We start from the raw sequence: 16,935 nt of genomic DNA on the forward strand, positions 1-16,935 counted from the left end.
GGTGACATTTTAGCACATGTCTTTTAATGAACTTGCCTATGACTATTTTCAACCTCCAAAGTTCTTCCCTGCACCTATTTCGGGGTGAATGAAGAGCCCTTCAGTGGGACTCCTATTGATTTTAGTTCCAATGTAATCAAGCTTTGCCTGCATTATTTAATGTTTATTTTAAAGGCTTAGGCAATCTTAAGAACAACCTCAGCTATTTTAAACTACGTTAATTTGATCATACTAATCTACAGTTTGCAGGCTCAAAATTCAACATCCACAGCTAATGATGACTCAGACCACTCATTTCTTCCTAGATTTTTTTTTTCTCCTTTTTTTTGGAAAACAAAGCATCTCACAACCTTCTGTATTACCATTTTGCCAGTTATGATTTCTACAACCAGACATCACAGACTTTTGGAGCTGGATGATCAACTGGGGGGTTGGATAACGAAATCTATTCCATTGGGGAATCTAAATTGGTTAGACTCATTGTTTATATTACAATTTTCCCCTTAGGTCACAAATAGTCTGCTAGGGAACTGTAAATGAAGGTACATGCTGGCCTTGAGACAAAACCACCCACATTAAGTAAATTTAAATCAGTGCTTCCTCCAGGAAACAAAGAGTTGTATTACTTACAAGCAGATTTGATTATGGTTTAGAGAACTGTTTAAACACATCTAGCACATCAAAGGAAAACAGATTTAAGCTGCTGTGCTCATTGTTTAAGAAATATAGGTTGATTGATGCAAAGATCAACATGATTGATGACTCCCTGTAACAGTTCAGTGAAAACATAGGCCATAGTAAAGATGAAAATATTCAGTTTCATCAAAATATCTTCAGATTTTATATTTAAAATTAAGGATAAGATAGTTTTATTCTAACATTTTAAAAATAAAATCAAGTTCATGAAAGCAATACAATAAATAAGTTCACAATACCATGTTGGCTTCTCTCTTCAAGGCCACAAAAACACCCACTAATCTGATCATCCAGAACATACCTAAAACTCCCAAAACATCACAGCATCCAAGATGTCTTTATGCACATTTGTGAACTATAGCATCCAGTAAACATGCAGATTCATACAGCGGCATGCAAACAGCCTAGCAAAGAAAGGGTTAAGACAAAAGAACATTCTCAAAGCAATTCAAATAATCCCTCTAGATCATTCTGTATGTGAGAAGTATTGTAGCTGGAAAGCTGGACTGGTGTCAGTTCAGAAGTTGCTGCTGATCTGACACAAGCCAAAGGAACCAGCAAACTGCAAGGAGAAAGTTGCTAGATACAATAAAAACCCCCAAAACCCCACAACACACAGAGCAGAAGTTTTATGCTAAGAATCAGTTGGACCTCCTTTACTTTGCAGAAACAATTATTTTACTTTTAATTTCAAAGAGGTTTTCAAGGAAAAGACGGAAGGAAATATATTTCATTTTGGCAGACCACACATTGCACAAAATAAATTTAAGAATCTATTTTTGGGCTAGAATGGTTGAAGAAATCCCTGATTAGCCTCTTAATGGGGTGAATCCAATTTATTGAGAATGATCACCAGAGGGAGTCATTGACTTTCCCATTAAAGTCAAAGGGAATTTTACATACATCAGGGATGCAGAATTTGGGGGCAGAGCTGAAAAAGACTTCAAACAGATTGGAGTTCAGGGAACAACACAAACCACAATTTTATGGATTTAATCTGAATCCATTTTCCTCTTTGGAGTCTCCAAGGATGACAGCTATATTCAATGGTTAAAATTAGAAAGAAGGCACTGAAGTCATCCATTCAGTGGGTACACACCCACAATACTAACAGAAAAAAAAAAAAACAACAAAAAACCCTAAAAACCACCAAAAAAAAACCAAACCAAAAGAAAAACAGCCCCAAAAACCAATCATCCACTCACCCACCCACCCAAACAAAACCCCATCAACAGAAAAAAAACCCTTAAGCACTTAATTGGTTGTACAGGAGTTTGCAGTGGTCTAATTAACAACTGCTCAGTTTTGTCTTTGGACATGTAACATATCAGTCCTTCTGGAAATGCAGTATTCAACAGCACAAAGAAAATCTCCAGGTGTCATTTATTAGAGTTTGTCATATCTCTTGGGAATATCAGTAAAAGAAAGGAGTGAAAAGGAGTCAGAAAGAATTGTTAGCACAGGGGTGTTTTTTTGTTTTGTTTTATTTTTTGTCTTCACTGCTAATGAGTAAAAGAGGTAGTGAGTATGGGGATTTGTGAACAAAGTGATAAAATGAACTAATTAGACAGACCAGTGTATTCAGCCACAAGCAAGTGTGCATTTTATGCTCAAACACCTAAATTTTATGACCTTCAATAAATATTTTCATGTTAAGAACCTGTCTTTTCTTTGCTGGACTTCAACTTAACCTTATTGTTGCCACAAAAGCCCAGCAGACTTTGGTTTGAAAACAAGTTCGTTCACTCAGCAACTTTCTCCTTAATTCTGTGCAAGAAGGTTTTATAGCAGAAAATTAGATTTAAAAAAGGGCAAGGCAACAGCCCCACCCAACCAAATGCAATTTCACTTCTCTAGAAATGTCCTCTGAACAAATGGAATTCAATTTGTTTCTGTTTTTCCAGGTAATGGCAGCACCTTGTTTTGCTTGTTTTTATTTAATTACTTCTTGTTCATATAATTAGCTGACAGACTGCAGCCTTTTGTTCATTATAATACAGTTATTTGCATAGCTGTTTCCATTTTGAGGCCGAATTTTGGACAGAGGTTCTATTTTGGGTTGTGGCAGGCAGAGCCACTGCTGGGAAGCCTCATGCAGGGAAGCATGCAGCAACCTGGTCCTTCGTGGAATGAGTTGCTCCAGGAACTGCCCTGGCTGCCCATCTGCTTCTGATGGCAAATCAAAGTCCTGTTTCCAGCATGCAGCATAAGACCTGGCTGTCTTTCATCATCACAGGTATCACTGAAAACCAGTTGAGCTCATCCTAAAGCATTTTCACCAACAGACTGTCCATGCATAATTTAATGTGCATTAGATTGAATATTAGGAAAAATTTCTTCACTGAACCGGGTGGTCAGGCATTGGAGTGAGTTGTCCAGACAGTGGTTCAATCATCATCCCTGGAATTGTTCAAACAACATGTAGGTGTGGCTCTTTGGGACATGGCTGAGTGATGAACATGGCAGTGCTGAGTTAAGGATTGGAGTTGAAGACCTTAAGGATGTTTTCCATCCTACATGGTTCTATGGTCCTGTGGTGTCACTTAATTTATGCTAAATTTAAAGTTATCAGTACTCTTTCAGTGGTTGGGTGAAAAAAATGTAAACATAGAGGCTACTTTAAGCTTTCTTTCATTAACAGTTTGATTTAACACACAGTTGAGTCTAGTGCTATTCAAATAATTTTTTGCATAGTTAAATCTTATTTTTAAATAATCAAAATATATCCCCAGATCACATTTTTGCAGAATTCTGACCCTTCTCATTAATAAATACAGCAATCATCACTCTTCAAGTCATCTGAGTTTCCAGCAGTGACCTGATACAAGCTTACTTTTATCTAGGTTGCTCAGAATTTCAGGAATCTGCACCTTATTATAAAAATGAGGGGCAGAGTTGGTGCTGGGGGAAGACAGCACACTCTGGTGCACAGGAGCCACCTTCATCTCAGCCTCCATGCATCTAAATGTCCTCAAACCTCTACCTCTGAGGAGAGATTGCATACCAACAAATCAATTTACACTACTTGAAATACAGAGAGCTGGAACAGACAGCTTGGAAAAATTGTCAAACATTGCAACTCAGCCTTCATATACACCCCTTGCTCTGGTCAGGATTAGTCCTGTAACCAAAAGCAGCAAGGCCCGGCCTTTTACCAGCACCGGTTTTAGTCCTACCTGTGCCATCTGCCTCTCCAGCTTCGACCGGGGAATATCATCAAAATAGTTTTCATTTCTTCTTCTCCTTGCATCGCCCTGCATGATAATGTGGGGAACGTCCAGGGAGCCACCAGTAGTGAAAGTGCTTTGGCTAAGTGATGGAGACAACTGAGGAGGAGTGTGGTTACCACTGGGTTCCTGGACAGAAAAAGAAAAATGCAGCATAAGAAGAACAGCATATTGCTGACTTCAAATCACATACTTAAAAGTGCATTTGAACTGCCCACACTAAAAAAAAATTATGGAACAATTCCTGCAGTAAAGGTTACTGTGGATGAACTTTTGAGATTTGCTACCTGAAGTACAGAGCCCATGTAGAAGGAAAAAAAGTTCAATGATTACATGAACTAGTGGCACATTTCCTCCCCAAAACCTTCTTGTGTAATATATACTCTCTCCTAGAGATAAAACAGTGAGCTACTTCTTGTCAAGGCCCAAATAAAGCCATTATTTAGGATTAGCTATTTGTAAGATGAAATAGATTCTCACCACTTCTGAGCAGCTGCTCTGAGCAGTGAAAGTGATTTCAACACTAGCAATACCTCTTGCTGTAAAAAAGAAATGCATGCCCATTTACACAGTATAGACATTTTGTTGCAATTTTTATAGGTTTTGCAGCACATCCATTTTAACTTGAAGTACCAGATATCAGACACAAGCTAAATACCAACTCCTGGAATACACGAAAGCATCAGAGTACACGTATTTTACCTGGCTATTTTTGTTACCTCTACTGAACTGTAACCTTGTATCAGTCAGTGTGCAAACACCAAACAGAATTGATCCATAAGTGCTGCCTAATAAATAAGCAGGAGAATATACATTTCACCAGGAGCTGCCACCACGCTGCCCACAGCCAGACATGGCAGGTACGTTTGGAAGCACCAGTCTCATGCACCGGCATCACTTGTTCAACCAGCTACGAACACCGGTGTCCAGATCCACCGTTCCACGTTCTCTTGGAGCTCCACAGCAGGAGCAGGGAGCTACAGTGCACTGTCTGCACCAGCACTGCCCCATGTGAGCAGGAAAACACTCCCAGCAACTGAGTGGGAAATGCTCCTCTCTCATGATGGACTGGGCAGAACGTACCCAGGAGCAGGTTTGCTCAGTGCAGACCTTCTCTAAACCACCTCCTGCTGCTGCAATGCTCCATTTCAATACTCAGCAACAAGAAGGGACCTGAAGATGGTGGAGCAAGCAAAAAACGTGCTCCAGGTAAAAAAACCTGCTCATTTTATTTAAAGGGAGGATTAAAGCAGACAATTTATACTTTATTACATCGAAGCAAGCCCAGGTCTGAAAAGCATCAAGGTATTTTACTCCATGCTGTTAAAAAACAAAGAAGTCTGGTGTAAGAAATCAGAGAATTGTAATTTCCAAATGGAAAGGAAAGTTCAAGTCATAGTAATGCCTGATGTCAATATTTGAAGTGTAGAAGTCTATGTGACATTATTCCTTGAAATCACAGTTATGGATTAGTATTTTTCATGTTTTCAACAAGAAAAATGTTAGGAAAATATAGCTCTTTAGTAATTTTTAATTACCTGGGATTTTAACTTAAAAAAAAAAAAAAAAATCTCTGGCTTTCCTACGATCTGAGACAAGTACTTGACATTTCCCAGGGGAAAGAAAAGAGTATTTTACTCTTAGGAATAATCTTTTCCCTCCTTCACAAAAATCCACCTACATATGGCCCAGTTAAAAACTCCTGAAAAGCTATATTCTGCACATGCTCAGTAGGTTTGGTGAGGCATAACCTCTAAAACCCACCCTCCCTGGGCCTAACAACATGGTGCACACACCTCTGATCTGAAAATAACTTGAGTACATGGGCACCAAACAAGATCCTCTTTAGTGAGTGCTACCTGCTGCTCCAGCCAGGTGGGTAACCTCTCTCTGCTCTGAATCAGGATTCACCCACTGTTGCAGGGCCACCAGTGTATCAAAGTGACAGATGAACGTAGAGATTCCAGCCCTCATTGAGCTTTTCATATTTTATCAAACTGCATATGAGGAGGAAATTAACTCCGAGATCTATACTGGAAGATTGCTGGCAAAGCAATACAGACAAGAAATACCAACTCAAGAAATTAAAGAATTACTGTGCCTCTGCATTATGGAACAGTATGTCTTTGTACGATTTTATGCTATTTTCTCAAAGTTGTCCTTCACAGCACAGATGGATCCTCAACTGTGCAGCGTGTTGTCATATACTCAGCACCATGTTATCATTAGGTACCGTGTAGTCAGTATTTTATTCTTGCCCCAAACCTCTCTCCTAAACCCTTTTTAAACCCTGCTCTGAAGATAAGATGATTAACATCGTTGTAGTCATGTTGCTCATAAGTGCTTTACAAATGTTAATCAATTAATTTTTGCCACACCTGTGACTTCTGGCATTTCATGATCACTGCTTTGGTGTGGGTGACCAGAGACACACAGACACCAAAGGTTAGAAAGTACCTGTCACTCAATTACAACATCCATTGCTCAATTTCCCAAGTGCTTGAGTTCTGAATTCCACATCTGTTGATTTAATTTTCAGCACTGTGTACTTCAGCACTTGTAAAAATCAGACTCAAGACTCCAGTCAAATATGGAGATTGTCAGTGACATACAATTAGCGACTGTTTAGGAAGCAATTAATTAAATAGCTTACCATGAATTATCTGAGATTTTTGTGGCAAAACCAAGTGTAAGTCTCTAGTTTCATAGGTACAGCTATTCCTTTAATCATGAGCCTGTCTCCCATTCTTCCTTCATTCCTCTTCCCCTCTCCATGCCCACCTTTTCACCTCCTCTAACAAACCTGCAGACCAGGCACAGACATCCTTGCAGGTGCCTCCATACCATGTTACTGTTAATCACCAGGTATTCATATTGTGCTTCTACCTGGCTGTGAATGCAAGCACACATGACCTGCAGGGATGCCTGATCACATATTTCACTCTCAAAATCTGCCTCATCCCCTCTCAGACCTGCTGCTCATGTACACCTGGAACCACAGAGGTCAGGGCTGGAAAGGAGCTTAAGAGATCTTTTCCCAGGCTGCCTGGGCACACTTCATGTTCTACAGATGTTTGTCTAACCTGAAACCAGGAATTCTCTCCAGTGAACTATTTCTTGTGTTAAAATATCATTACTATTGCAACACTTCTCTAACTTTTCTGCCAAAATTGTTGGCCCTCCAGTTTAAATTCCAGTCTCCAGTGCTGACTGGGAGAGGAAGGGCTCCCAGGAAGAACATGGAAACTGATCCTGCAATTAAAGATTACTCAAGGAAAAGATGCATTCAAGGAAGGAAAGGAAGATTACATAGGTAACCCAAGATCCAGCAATTTCTATACTTTTGTGTATAGAAAAGTATATATGTATAGTGTCTGTGTGCATATAAATGCTATTATATATAATATATAAAACATATATATATTTCAATACAGTATATTTGAAATCAAAATAGTGTTTCATTAGTACACAGGAACACACAACTGGGAATAACATACGTTGTGGATATTTTTAAGATTTTAAGGAATTTTTGCTTTTTAATGTTTAATTTTCTACTTTGAAATATTTTAAAAGCTTAAAAAAGATGAAGCATTAGCATTGCTTAGCTTGAGCTTGGGAACTTAGAACTAGACTTTAAATAACAAACTACCTTTTTTACTGATGTACAGCAGCCTTGTCTAGTGGAAAGTGCTCCTGCCCATGGCAAAGAAGGTTGAAACTCGATGATCATTAAGGTCTTTTCTAATCCAAACTGTTCAGTGATTCTATACAAATCAATCTTACAGCAGTAGCAGTTTATTTAAGCAAATTTTCAAGATACAAATTATTGCAGACTGCAAACTAAACACTGTCTGTGTTTTGTGTGAAATTACATAGTAGCAGTTGATGGGAAAGAAAACCTTCATTCCAAATGCTTGTTCTCCTCTTTAGGATTCTCTGGGAAGACTCCAATTCCAAGAGGTGATAAATGACATTTAGCACTGGCCCGCATCAGTAACTCTAGCTGTGCAGCAGCAGACTACTTTTTATCATTTTTACTACAGATGGAGGACATCCAGTTTTCTCTTCCATATTAACTCAGAATATACAGTCCTGACCAAGAATGTGGACCGTGGAAACTTTCCCACTTGCTGAGTAGGAATTAATTATCCAGTCCAGAGTATTGAAGGCATTCAGCAAAAAAGTCTGCCTTTTTATCCATTTCTCTTTCCTTGGAGTGTTTTAACACCTGCCATGCATCAGGAATCATTCACAAAATACATAAAAACAAAATACAAGAAAAACATCCACACATTTGTGGAATGTGCCTTAGAGCACATTACAGATTTGTCAGACTTTTTAAAATACGGCATTAGGAATAGCTTGAATTAAGGGGTTGGATCTAAATTGTCTGTATGGGGCATCTGATAATAAGCAGGGTGAAAACAAGCTGGCCACAGAAATTTTAAATACACTTAAGTCCTCATTCTGTCTTTCGCTATTGCTCTTTACACTAAGAAATTTAACTTGGGAGCACAGACACTCTCTGACATTTTGAAACCTGTTCTCAAACAAGATTCTTGTCAGAAATGCAACCCCATGAAAATAATGGGATCCAATTAAATGCGAAAGGTGTGACCTAAAATATCAAAATAAAAATATTGCTATGAACTCTGTTGGAGGGAACACAGTAGGAAGTGGCCATCAGACCACAACTTGGTAAGAGTAGCACACAAGTAAGCAAAGGCATTGGATTTGAGAAACCAAAAGAAGATGGTGTAATGAGAGGAGATTAAATGTGGTCAAGTGTGGAAAAACACCAGGGACATTGCAACAAGGTTTCTGAAAGAGGGAGTACAAATGAAAATTAAAAACATGATAAAACTTTTGATATACAGAGACACCTTAATGATGTTTTTATCTCAACATTTGCAAGATGTTCTCCTTAAAGGAAGCTTAAAGCATATGTCTGAAAAGTGAGTGTAAACATTCAAAAACATGAAAGGAGAATGCTAATCCTCCTGCACTAGTGATTGGCTGGGCTGGGAATCCTGTGGGCAAATGAAAACTTGCATCTTTTACATCCCTGGTCCCAAGCTAGTTTCTTTAGCAAAGATAACCTGATACTTCTAAGATTCTACTTATTTCATCCTAGGCAGACATCTGAAACAGGTCACATGGATCACCCTGTAAAAATGTCAATATATCTCTGCTGGCCAAACAGGGAGGGATGACACAGCAGGTCAGCCTAAGATGTCCATAATGTACAACTCTGAAGGGAAGTAAGTTGAACCCCATCAAAGCAGCCATTGTTTTCATGTGAATGTTTTAAAACCCTTACTGACTTGTCAAGAAATGCAAACAAATTTTCACGGGGACTCACCCTGAGGGTTATTGACCGAGGTGGTTTCTGAGGAGGATCTTCGTGAAGCCTGTCTCCCAAAGATGCCAGAACACGCTTCCGGTGGCCAATCAAGCTAATCTTTAAGACCTGAAATAATATCAAAAATACATCATTAAAGGAGCACATGGCATCCATTACATGAACATCCAATTCCGACTGAAGTGATTTTCTCTTTAAAGCTCGTAACATGTTAGTCCTCTAGGCAGGCTGAACAGACAGGGAACTGTGCAAGGCAAACAATCAGCAGAGAAAATGAGGGGTGAGATCAGAGGAAAAACACTGTAAAATGAAGGAAGAAACTAGAGCATGTATAGGTGCAGAAAACTGAAAAAAGCCAGACTCAAACATGAGTAAAGAGGAAACAAAAATGAAATTAAGAGAAGGCAGAGGAGCATGAAGAAAAAAAGGGAAAGGGATGAGAAGACTGAAGAAGGAAATGCAAAGGTGCATGCAAACAATGAGTGAAAAGTATTAAAGTGATTCATGGCATGGATGAGGAAAAGAGAAACAGCCAGTGAATGCTTAGAGGAGGCAAGAAGGGAAAAACGGATTTGTACGATGAGTAAATATTATAACTTTTAAATCTACCATGCCTCTCACAGTGTTGCTAGTAAAGGGTTAAAACTGCAAGATTTGGCAGAGGAGGAGGGAATAGTTTTTCTCAAAGTGACCTTGCAGCTGGGAATGCTAAAATTGTTGGTATGGGAGAGCTCCATTTATTATGCCAAATGTTGTTTGTCCTCTGCCTGTTTTGAGAAGTGGAAGTCCTGTGGAGAGATAACACACTCTCATGGACTTGGGGGAAGACTTGTGTTGTAAAGAGGCAGGAGCCCTCCCCTCCACTCCTGCCAGCTAGAATGGAGCCATGACCCTGTCCCTCTGTCACCTGGCATGGTTAGCAAGGTAATGAAATAAATCCACCCTTTGCATTTCAGCTGTGCTTTGAGGGTTGCCCTTGGTTACTGGTATGTGTAGATTCACACACAGAGGTAATCTTTAAATATCTCATAGTTTGTATTATTATATAGAATCATCCTTGTGTAAGAAACACTGGGTGGGCAAACTGTTACCCTGGAGTTGTATTACTTTTTTTATCAGATGCAAAATCTCTGTTGAACAGAAACGGGTCCATCAGTGGATATTCACACACCTCATGCTTGTCCAAACTCCCAAAATGCTGCCAAAAAGTTGCCCCAAATTTACAGCAACTACTCCTCATTTGTATTTCTCTGTGTCCCTGCCTTGTACAAAACCACCCCTGCTCTCAGGAAAAGATGGAGAACAGAAGCAGCGAGTTGGAAATTTTAAGTATTAGTGGGAAAAAGAACATATTTCAGTGATATTCTTTAATGGCTACAATGGCTGTAAAGAGTATATAGCAGCACTAATTGTAGCAGCAAAGCCTCTGCTCTGCAAACAGCAGTGTCCTTACATAACTCCTCCAGACTGTACATGTGGTTTCATACTCCAGAGCTGCCTCCATTCCTTCTCAGAAAACAGTACTTCCCACTATATTTAGGACCACCGTGTGTCAACACCCTTCAGTTGAGAGGAAGTTCTCACTCAACCTAGAAAAAGTAATAGTCCCAAAAAAACCTGGAAATGCTATATCTTAAATGAACAGCTACCTCAGCTTAAGCAGTAGCACTAAGAGCTACAATTCATGAGAACAAACAAAACCCAAACCCCAGCAATCCCCTGCTACATCTCTTGAATGCAGCATCTCAAAATATGGTACAGCAACATGCTGTCATGGTTCCTGTATCCATGCCTACCCATCCATTATCCTGCCCAGCCACGTGCACGCGCATCCGTCCACATTTCCTCTGTTAGATGTCTCTGTGCTATCTGATACTGTTGAACATCAATAACCTCTTTGCTGCTCACATCTCCAGAGTGGTGGGCTATGACACGAAGCAGATGGAGGCCTTCCTCTGAGAAGCAGCTCACAGGGGTGTTGCAGACCCTGCAGCTCAGCAGCGGACACAAGCAGCAGTCCCACAAACCACCCTGCCACGTGCTATCCTTTCAGTCTAAATCTAGAGAAGCAGGAGTGAAGCTGAGATAATGCAGCACACAGAGAAATGCCTGAGGCATGCAGGAGACTTAGTTATGTATTCAGTTTACACTGAGTGTTAAACAGAAGGGTTCACAGTTTATCTCTGTATTTAACTATATGAAACACGTGAATGAACCACAGCTGCTTTAAGCATTACTCAAGTAATGCACTCCAGTGAACTTGCTTCTTTCATAATGCCTCCTCATCAACAAGATCATTTTTCCAGAGATTTTTAAGCCAAGCTAAAGTTCTTTGGGTTGTTTCAAGGTCCTCAGCGCTATGACTGCCTTATTAGCTCTATCAAAACACAAAACAATTTTCTTTGACTTCAGAGCTGTTGAACAGTGGGAAAGAAAAAACACGAGTCTTGAGGGACTGCACACATAAGAGATCAGTAGACAGGTCTCAATTACTAAATTATTTCAAAAACTGTGCTCAATTTGAAAGTAATACTGATCTTTAAACACCATAGGCACTGCTAAGTTTACTCCACATTTTGTTTTTCTATTATAATTGTGGTTGCCCCAAATGTAAATGGGAGTGAGTTAATGATGCAACCTACAGAAACATATGGTCCTCAGGCAACAGGCAGCTGCATCCCAGACTCATCTGGAGCACATACTCCATTAACTGAAGACAGCTGTATTTTTCTGGAAATTACTCCCTAGCAATTTTCTTACTTGGAAAACCTGATTCTGAACATAAAATACTGTTTTCTGAAACACTTCTATATTTGAGTTATGAAGGTTTAACAAACATCCTGAAAGTCTTGAAACTCATCCTGTGATGGATTATTCTTGACAGTATTTATCAAAAATGTCAAATATCCAAATATAGGTCAACAGTGTGGAATGGAACAGTTGCCTAAAGCAGTACCATAGAAATATGTTAATGTTGAAAGTCTTGCACTTAAAACAGCCCACAAGTTAGCTTTCCTGGTATATAATTTCTATAAATCAGGTTACAGTGAACACCATAACACTGAATAAGGACAGTCAATACAGTGCACCTAAATGTCATGCAGTGAGGCATTTTGTCAAATGGATTGTAGCCCACTTACTATACAACAATGAAATGAGTTTTGCAGTGTGGCTGCAGGAATCAGCAACAACATGTCATCAAACTGCTCAGAGTAGCTCAAGGCTGTCCACAGTATGTTATTTCATCACTGGGACAAAAGGGGGACAAAAAGAAAAGGCATGTACATGACATGCTTCTTTCCACACTGAAGGCAGGATACTCGGGACAAGAATGATACTACTCCATTGCATGTATTTGAGGTTGCAATACAATTAAAAGAGAATGGGGCAAGTCATTCATCCAAAGCACTGACACATGCACAAAAATTTAATCTTATTTTTACTTCTGTACTCTGCAATGATTAGCATACAAAATGAAATTCCACTAGGAAATGTAAGAAATCCACAAATATAACTAATTTAATGCTTTGCATTTAGATCTCTGGCTTAGTTGACAGATGTTTCAGAAGATACATGTAGCCCAACAACTCCCTGATGACTGTGTATGTGCAAATGCTGGAATTAACAAATTATTCCACCTAAAAATGAGCTTTATTTCTGCAACATTCTTCTGCCTGATGTTTTCTCTAATTGAATAATAATATTCAATACTGTATGATTCTATTTTTTTCCAGAATATTACAAAGATTACTGAAATTCAAGACATTAATTCTCCATCTTTTGGAATAATCTGAAAAACTTTTGTATGGACTAAAATTAGGATCCTAATAGCACAAGAGGTATGGACTAAATGTGTACCAGCAATTGGATACTAGGAACCACCTACAAAATATAAAATTAAAAAGTGATCAGAACAGTGCTAGTGAGCAGCAAAGCACACTGATGGTCAGAGGCTTGCTGCAACTTCTCTGGTGTCCACAACTTCAGGGGAAGCAATGTTTATTATGCCTAGGAAGACATCTGTAAGAGACATATTATTTCATATTATATTGATTTCATACCATAAGGGTATGAAATATGCGTCACAATCCTCTGGAACGAATTATCCACCTGGAAACAGATGTCAGTTGTCTTGATGACAGCACTTCAAAAAGGCCAGTGGCTGTCTCGTAAGTCCCATTTCTATATGTTATTATGAGGAATTGATGTTTGTTTGGTCCCCTATCACTCAAATAATTGAGATGCAAATTTCCATTTAAGAGCATTGCGAAAGCAATGGCCAAGAGTCTTCTCCAAGTAACTTGCCATTGCCATTGCCACCCCAGGTCAGACTGAGGGAGGTGAGAATTCATTATTTTTTATAGGAGTTCTCAGGACAGACTTTGTCCTGACTTGGCCAATCAAGCCATTTTTGCCATTAAAGTGTTTTCCAAACTGGCTAACCTGGTACTGGAAAATAACAAGTGGTACTATTTAGGCTCCACTAAAGATAAAAACAGTAACAGTAGTTTTGTGCTTGTAATCAACAAACATTAATATTTCAGTGAAAAAAATTTTATTTAAAAATTAAAAAAATTTATTTAATATTTCCTTTAAAAATCCCAGGAAATTGCAGTGAAATAAGACCTGGCTGAAACTGATGCCTGGTCACTTTGAGTCCTGAGGATGTGTCTTAGGCTACATGCTGGACAGCTTTTTAAAAACAATTTTTAAATTAAAAAGTTAAATACATGACCTCTTAAAAAATAAGTCACAGTTCAATCATTTTAAAGGCTCAGATGTAATGATAAACATTACATACGTGCATTTTTGTCGCATTAGTCTCAAACTCCCAGAAATCAGAAATCCAGAAGATCTATTATACATACAAACACCAAGATTGTTATAATAATGATTACCTATTCTAAGGGATAAAGCTGAAATATTATTTATGTGAAAAATGGTAAGCACTAAGCAGGTCTTTACATAAAGGAAAGCATTCTATTTTCATAGGAATTAAGTAGAAAAAGTATTAGACAATTTGAAAAGTGGAACACATTCTCAAATGTGCCCTAGAAAGTGGACAGTTCCTTCCATTGAGGACTTGCATTTTCACCTGTGTGTGCTGAGCTAATGATAGATTCAGTTACTGGTTCAGATGAGATATGAAGAATGTGTGGTCACAGAGACCAGGAGTACTTACTCCTTCAGGTCTTCAGTGTTAATCATATAGCACTACAAGAGAGCAATTGCAACACCAATATGTTATCCCACGATGTTTTGCAGGATTACTTACACAGCAGATAAATTATAATTAAAGTTACTGGTACTACAACACACTTCATAATGAGCTAATAATTTATTTATCTATTTTTAACAGGCAATTATCAGCAAAGCACATTAATCTGTACACAGGCATGAAATACAGCTCATGCAATGAGAAATATGAGATAAAATAAAAATCTCTATAAAACATTTTAATAGCTCTAAAATTGATCCTTTTTTTTTCCCCTGATTTTGATCTATTTTCATTGCAGACTTAATTCCAAGCAAAAGGAAAAAAAAAACCCAAACATTCAAGCCCATTTAAAAATGGGACATTTTTCTACTAAGTAAATAGCTTTTTAAAAAAACTTTCTGATATCACAGAGTAGTAAGTGTTTTTACAATATCAGAAGAAGCAAACAGCCATTCACTGCCTGGAGTAAAAATGCAGATTACTCTAGCTCACAGTCATAACTAAGGCCATAATGAAAAGGTAAGCTCTGCAATATGCAAATAGTATCAGTTAATTATGAAGATATTAATATATTAGGATTGGAAATTGCTTATGTCTATATTATGCAATTATATAGTCTGATAAAAATTGCAGCAAAAATAGTGGAAAACCTAAGATGGTGTTAAGTATCTTCTACTACTAGACTTTAATGAAAGTCCCGCTTTGTTTTTTTTGATTTTTCTTTTAAATCATCAGCATTATTTAGATATACAATGGGTGCAGAAAGACTATTATCAACATAGTCAACAGAAGGAAAACCCAAACACTGGAGCAAAGAACCTGGACTGAGGATCAGAACTAATGTTATTAAGAAATGCTATACAGAACAGATTTAGCTTCTCAGTATATTTGCCAATTGCCAGATGTATGCATGAAGACCTAATTACTTTTGCATCATAATTATTTTAGTTTAGTAAAACTATTTTTCTGTATTATAAAACATTCACATTAAAATTCCACTCACGAATGTCTAGTTCAAGCCAGATCTATGCACAGAGGCTATGGCTTCATTCCAGCTCTGCTATCACAGAACCACAGAATCGTGGAAATCATTTAAGTTGGGAAAGGTCCTTAAGGCCACTGAGTCCAACCACAGAACTAAAACTGCCAGGTCCAAAACTAGACTATGTCCCTAAGTGGCACATCTAGACATCTTCTAAATATTTTCAGGAATATGACTTCACCACTTCCCCGGGCAGCCTGTGCCAGTGCTTGACTATGGGTTTGGTGAAGAAATTTTTTCCTAATATCCAAACTAAACCTCCCCTGGTGCAGCTTGAGATGATTTTCTCTTGTCCTGTCACTTGTAACTTGGGAGTAGAGGCCGACCCCCACCTGGTTTCAGCCTCCTGTCAGGTGGTTGTAGAGAGCAATAAGGTTCCCCCTGAGCCTCCTTTTCTCCAGACTAAACATCCCCAGCTCCCTCAGCCACTCCTCATCAGACGTGTGCCCCAGTTCCTTCCTCAGATCCGCTGCCCTTCTCTAGATAAGCTCCAGCAGGTTCATACAGGATATACAGCAATCCAAAATATACTTAACCCTTACAGCAGTATACATCCCAAAGTTACAAACATGACAATGCATTATCGCTCTACTGCTTACATTAATATTTACCCACTTTTTAAGGGGAAAAATTGTAAGTATCATCATGATAAAAATCTGAAACGTGTCTGTAGGCTTTGATACAAGCACTGGTAATGTCAGTACTCTTCTACTGTGAACTGACAGCATGATGCTGAGGCCACAACCCATCCCAATTCACTGCCAAAATACAGATGCATTGTCCTATAAATCTAATGAAAACTGTGTGGAACTGCTTCCTTAGAAGAAAGATCTGCAGAAAGAAATACCAGGGTTTGGTCCAACAGGAGGGGTTCTGGGTTGCAGTGGGAGCAGTTGCAGCAGAGTGACCTCCCAGGGATGTCACTCCTGGGATCCCATCCACTCCAAACACAGACCTGGGAGGTGGGCAGAGAGCAGCTCTCTGTATGGCCAGCTCCTCATCTCATGCATTCATTGATCACAGAAATGCTAACTGGCACAAGTAAATGGGCTGGAAAGTACACCCAGAGATGAAGGAAAGAAGAAGGGGTGGAAATCTCATTTTCAGCAGCTGCTTGTGCTTGTGCTTACAGCAGCACGAGCCAAACACAAGATGAAGCCACTACAGGGAAACTGCAGCTTTTTTTCACAAGGGACCACCCAAAAAAGGAGGGCAGATAGGATTAAAAAAGACCGCAAAGAGACATAAAGCAAATGCCTTAACAGAAACAATGGTCTATAAGCTAATGCATTTGAGTACTCAGCAGATCTTGTTTTAACAGTTACCAGTGTGGACTCTCCCTGCTGCAGAGTGGCTGCTTCCCCTCAGCCATTCCATTGTCGTTGACAGT

General features: G+C 38.9%; 1 protein-coding gene across 10 annotated transcripts in view; it reads right to left on the minus strand.

Moving 5' to 3' along the window:
• The window catches only part of ANKS1B (ankyrin repeat and sterile alpha motif domain containing 1B), a 397,248-nt gene that overhangs the window by 40,289 nt on the left and 340,024 nt on the right, over positions 1 to 16,935 (minus strand). For all 10 annotated transcript variants that reach the window (XM_077783569.1, XM_031507463.2, XM_031507479.2 and 7 more), the window contains 2 exons: positions 9,286 to 9,393; positions 3,873 to 4,052 (listed from right to left, as the gene is read on the minus strand). In XM_077783569.1, the coding sequence (XP_077639695.1) occupies positions 3,873 to 4,052; positions 9,286 to 9,393 (288 nt within the window). The remainder of the gene's footprint in view (positions 1 to 3,872; positions 4,053 to 9,285; positions 9,394 to 16,935) is intronic.

The sequence above is a fragment of the Lonchura striata genome, chromosome 5 (assembly GCF_046129695.1).
Source record: "Lonchura striata isolate bLonStr1 chromosome 5, bLonStr1.mat, whole genome shotgun sequence".
Classification (NCBI taxonomy): Eukaryota; Metazoa; Chordata; class Aves; order Passeriformes; family Estrildidae; genus Lonchura; species Lonchura striata.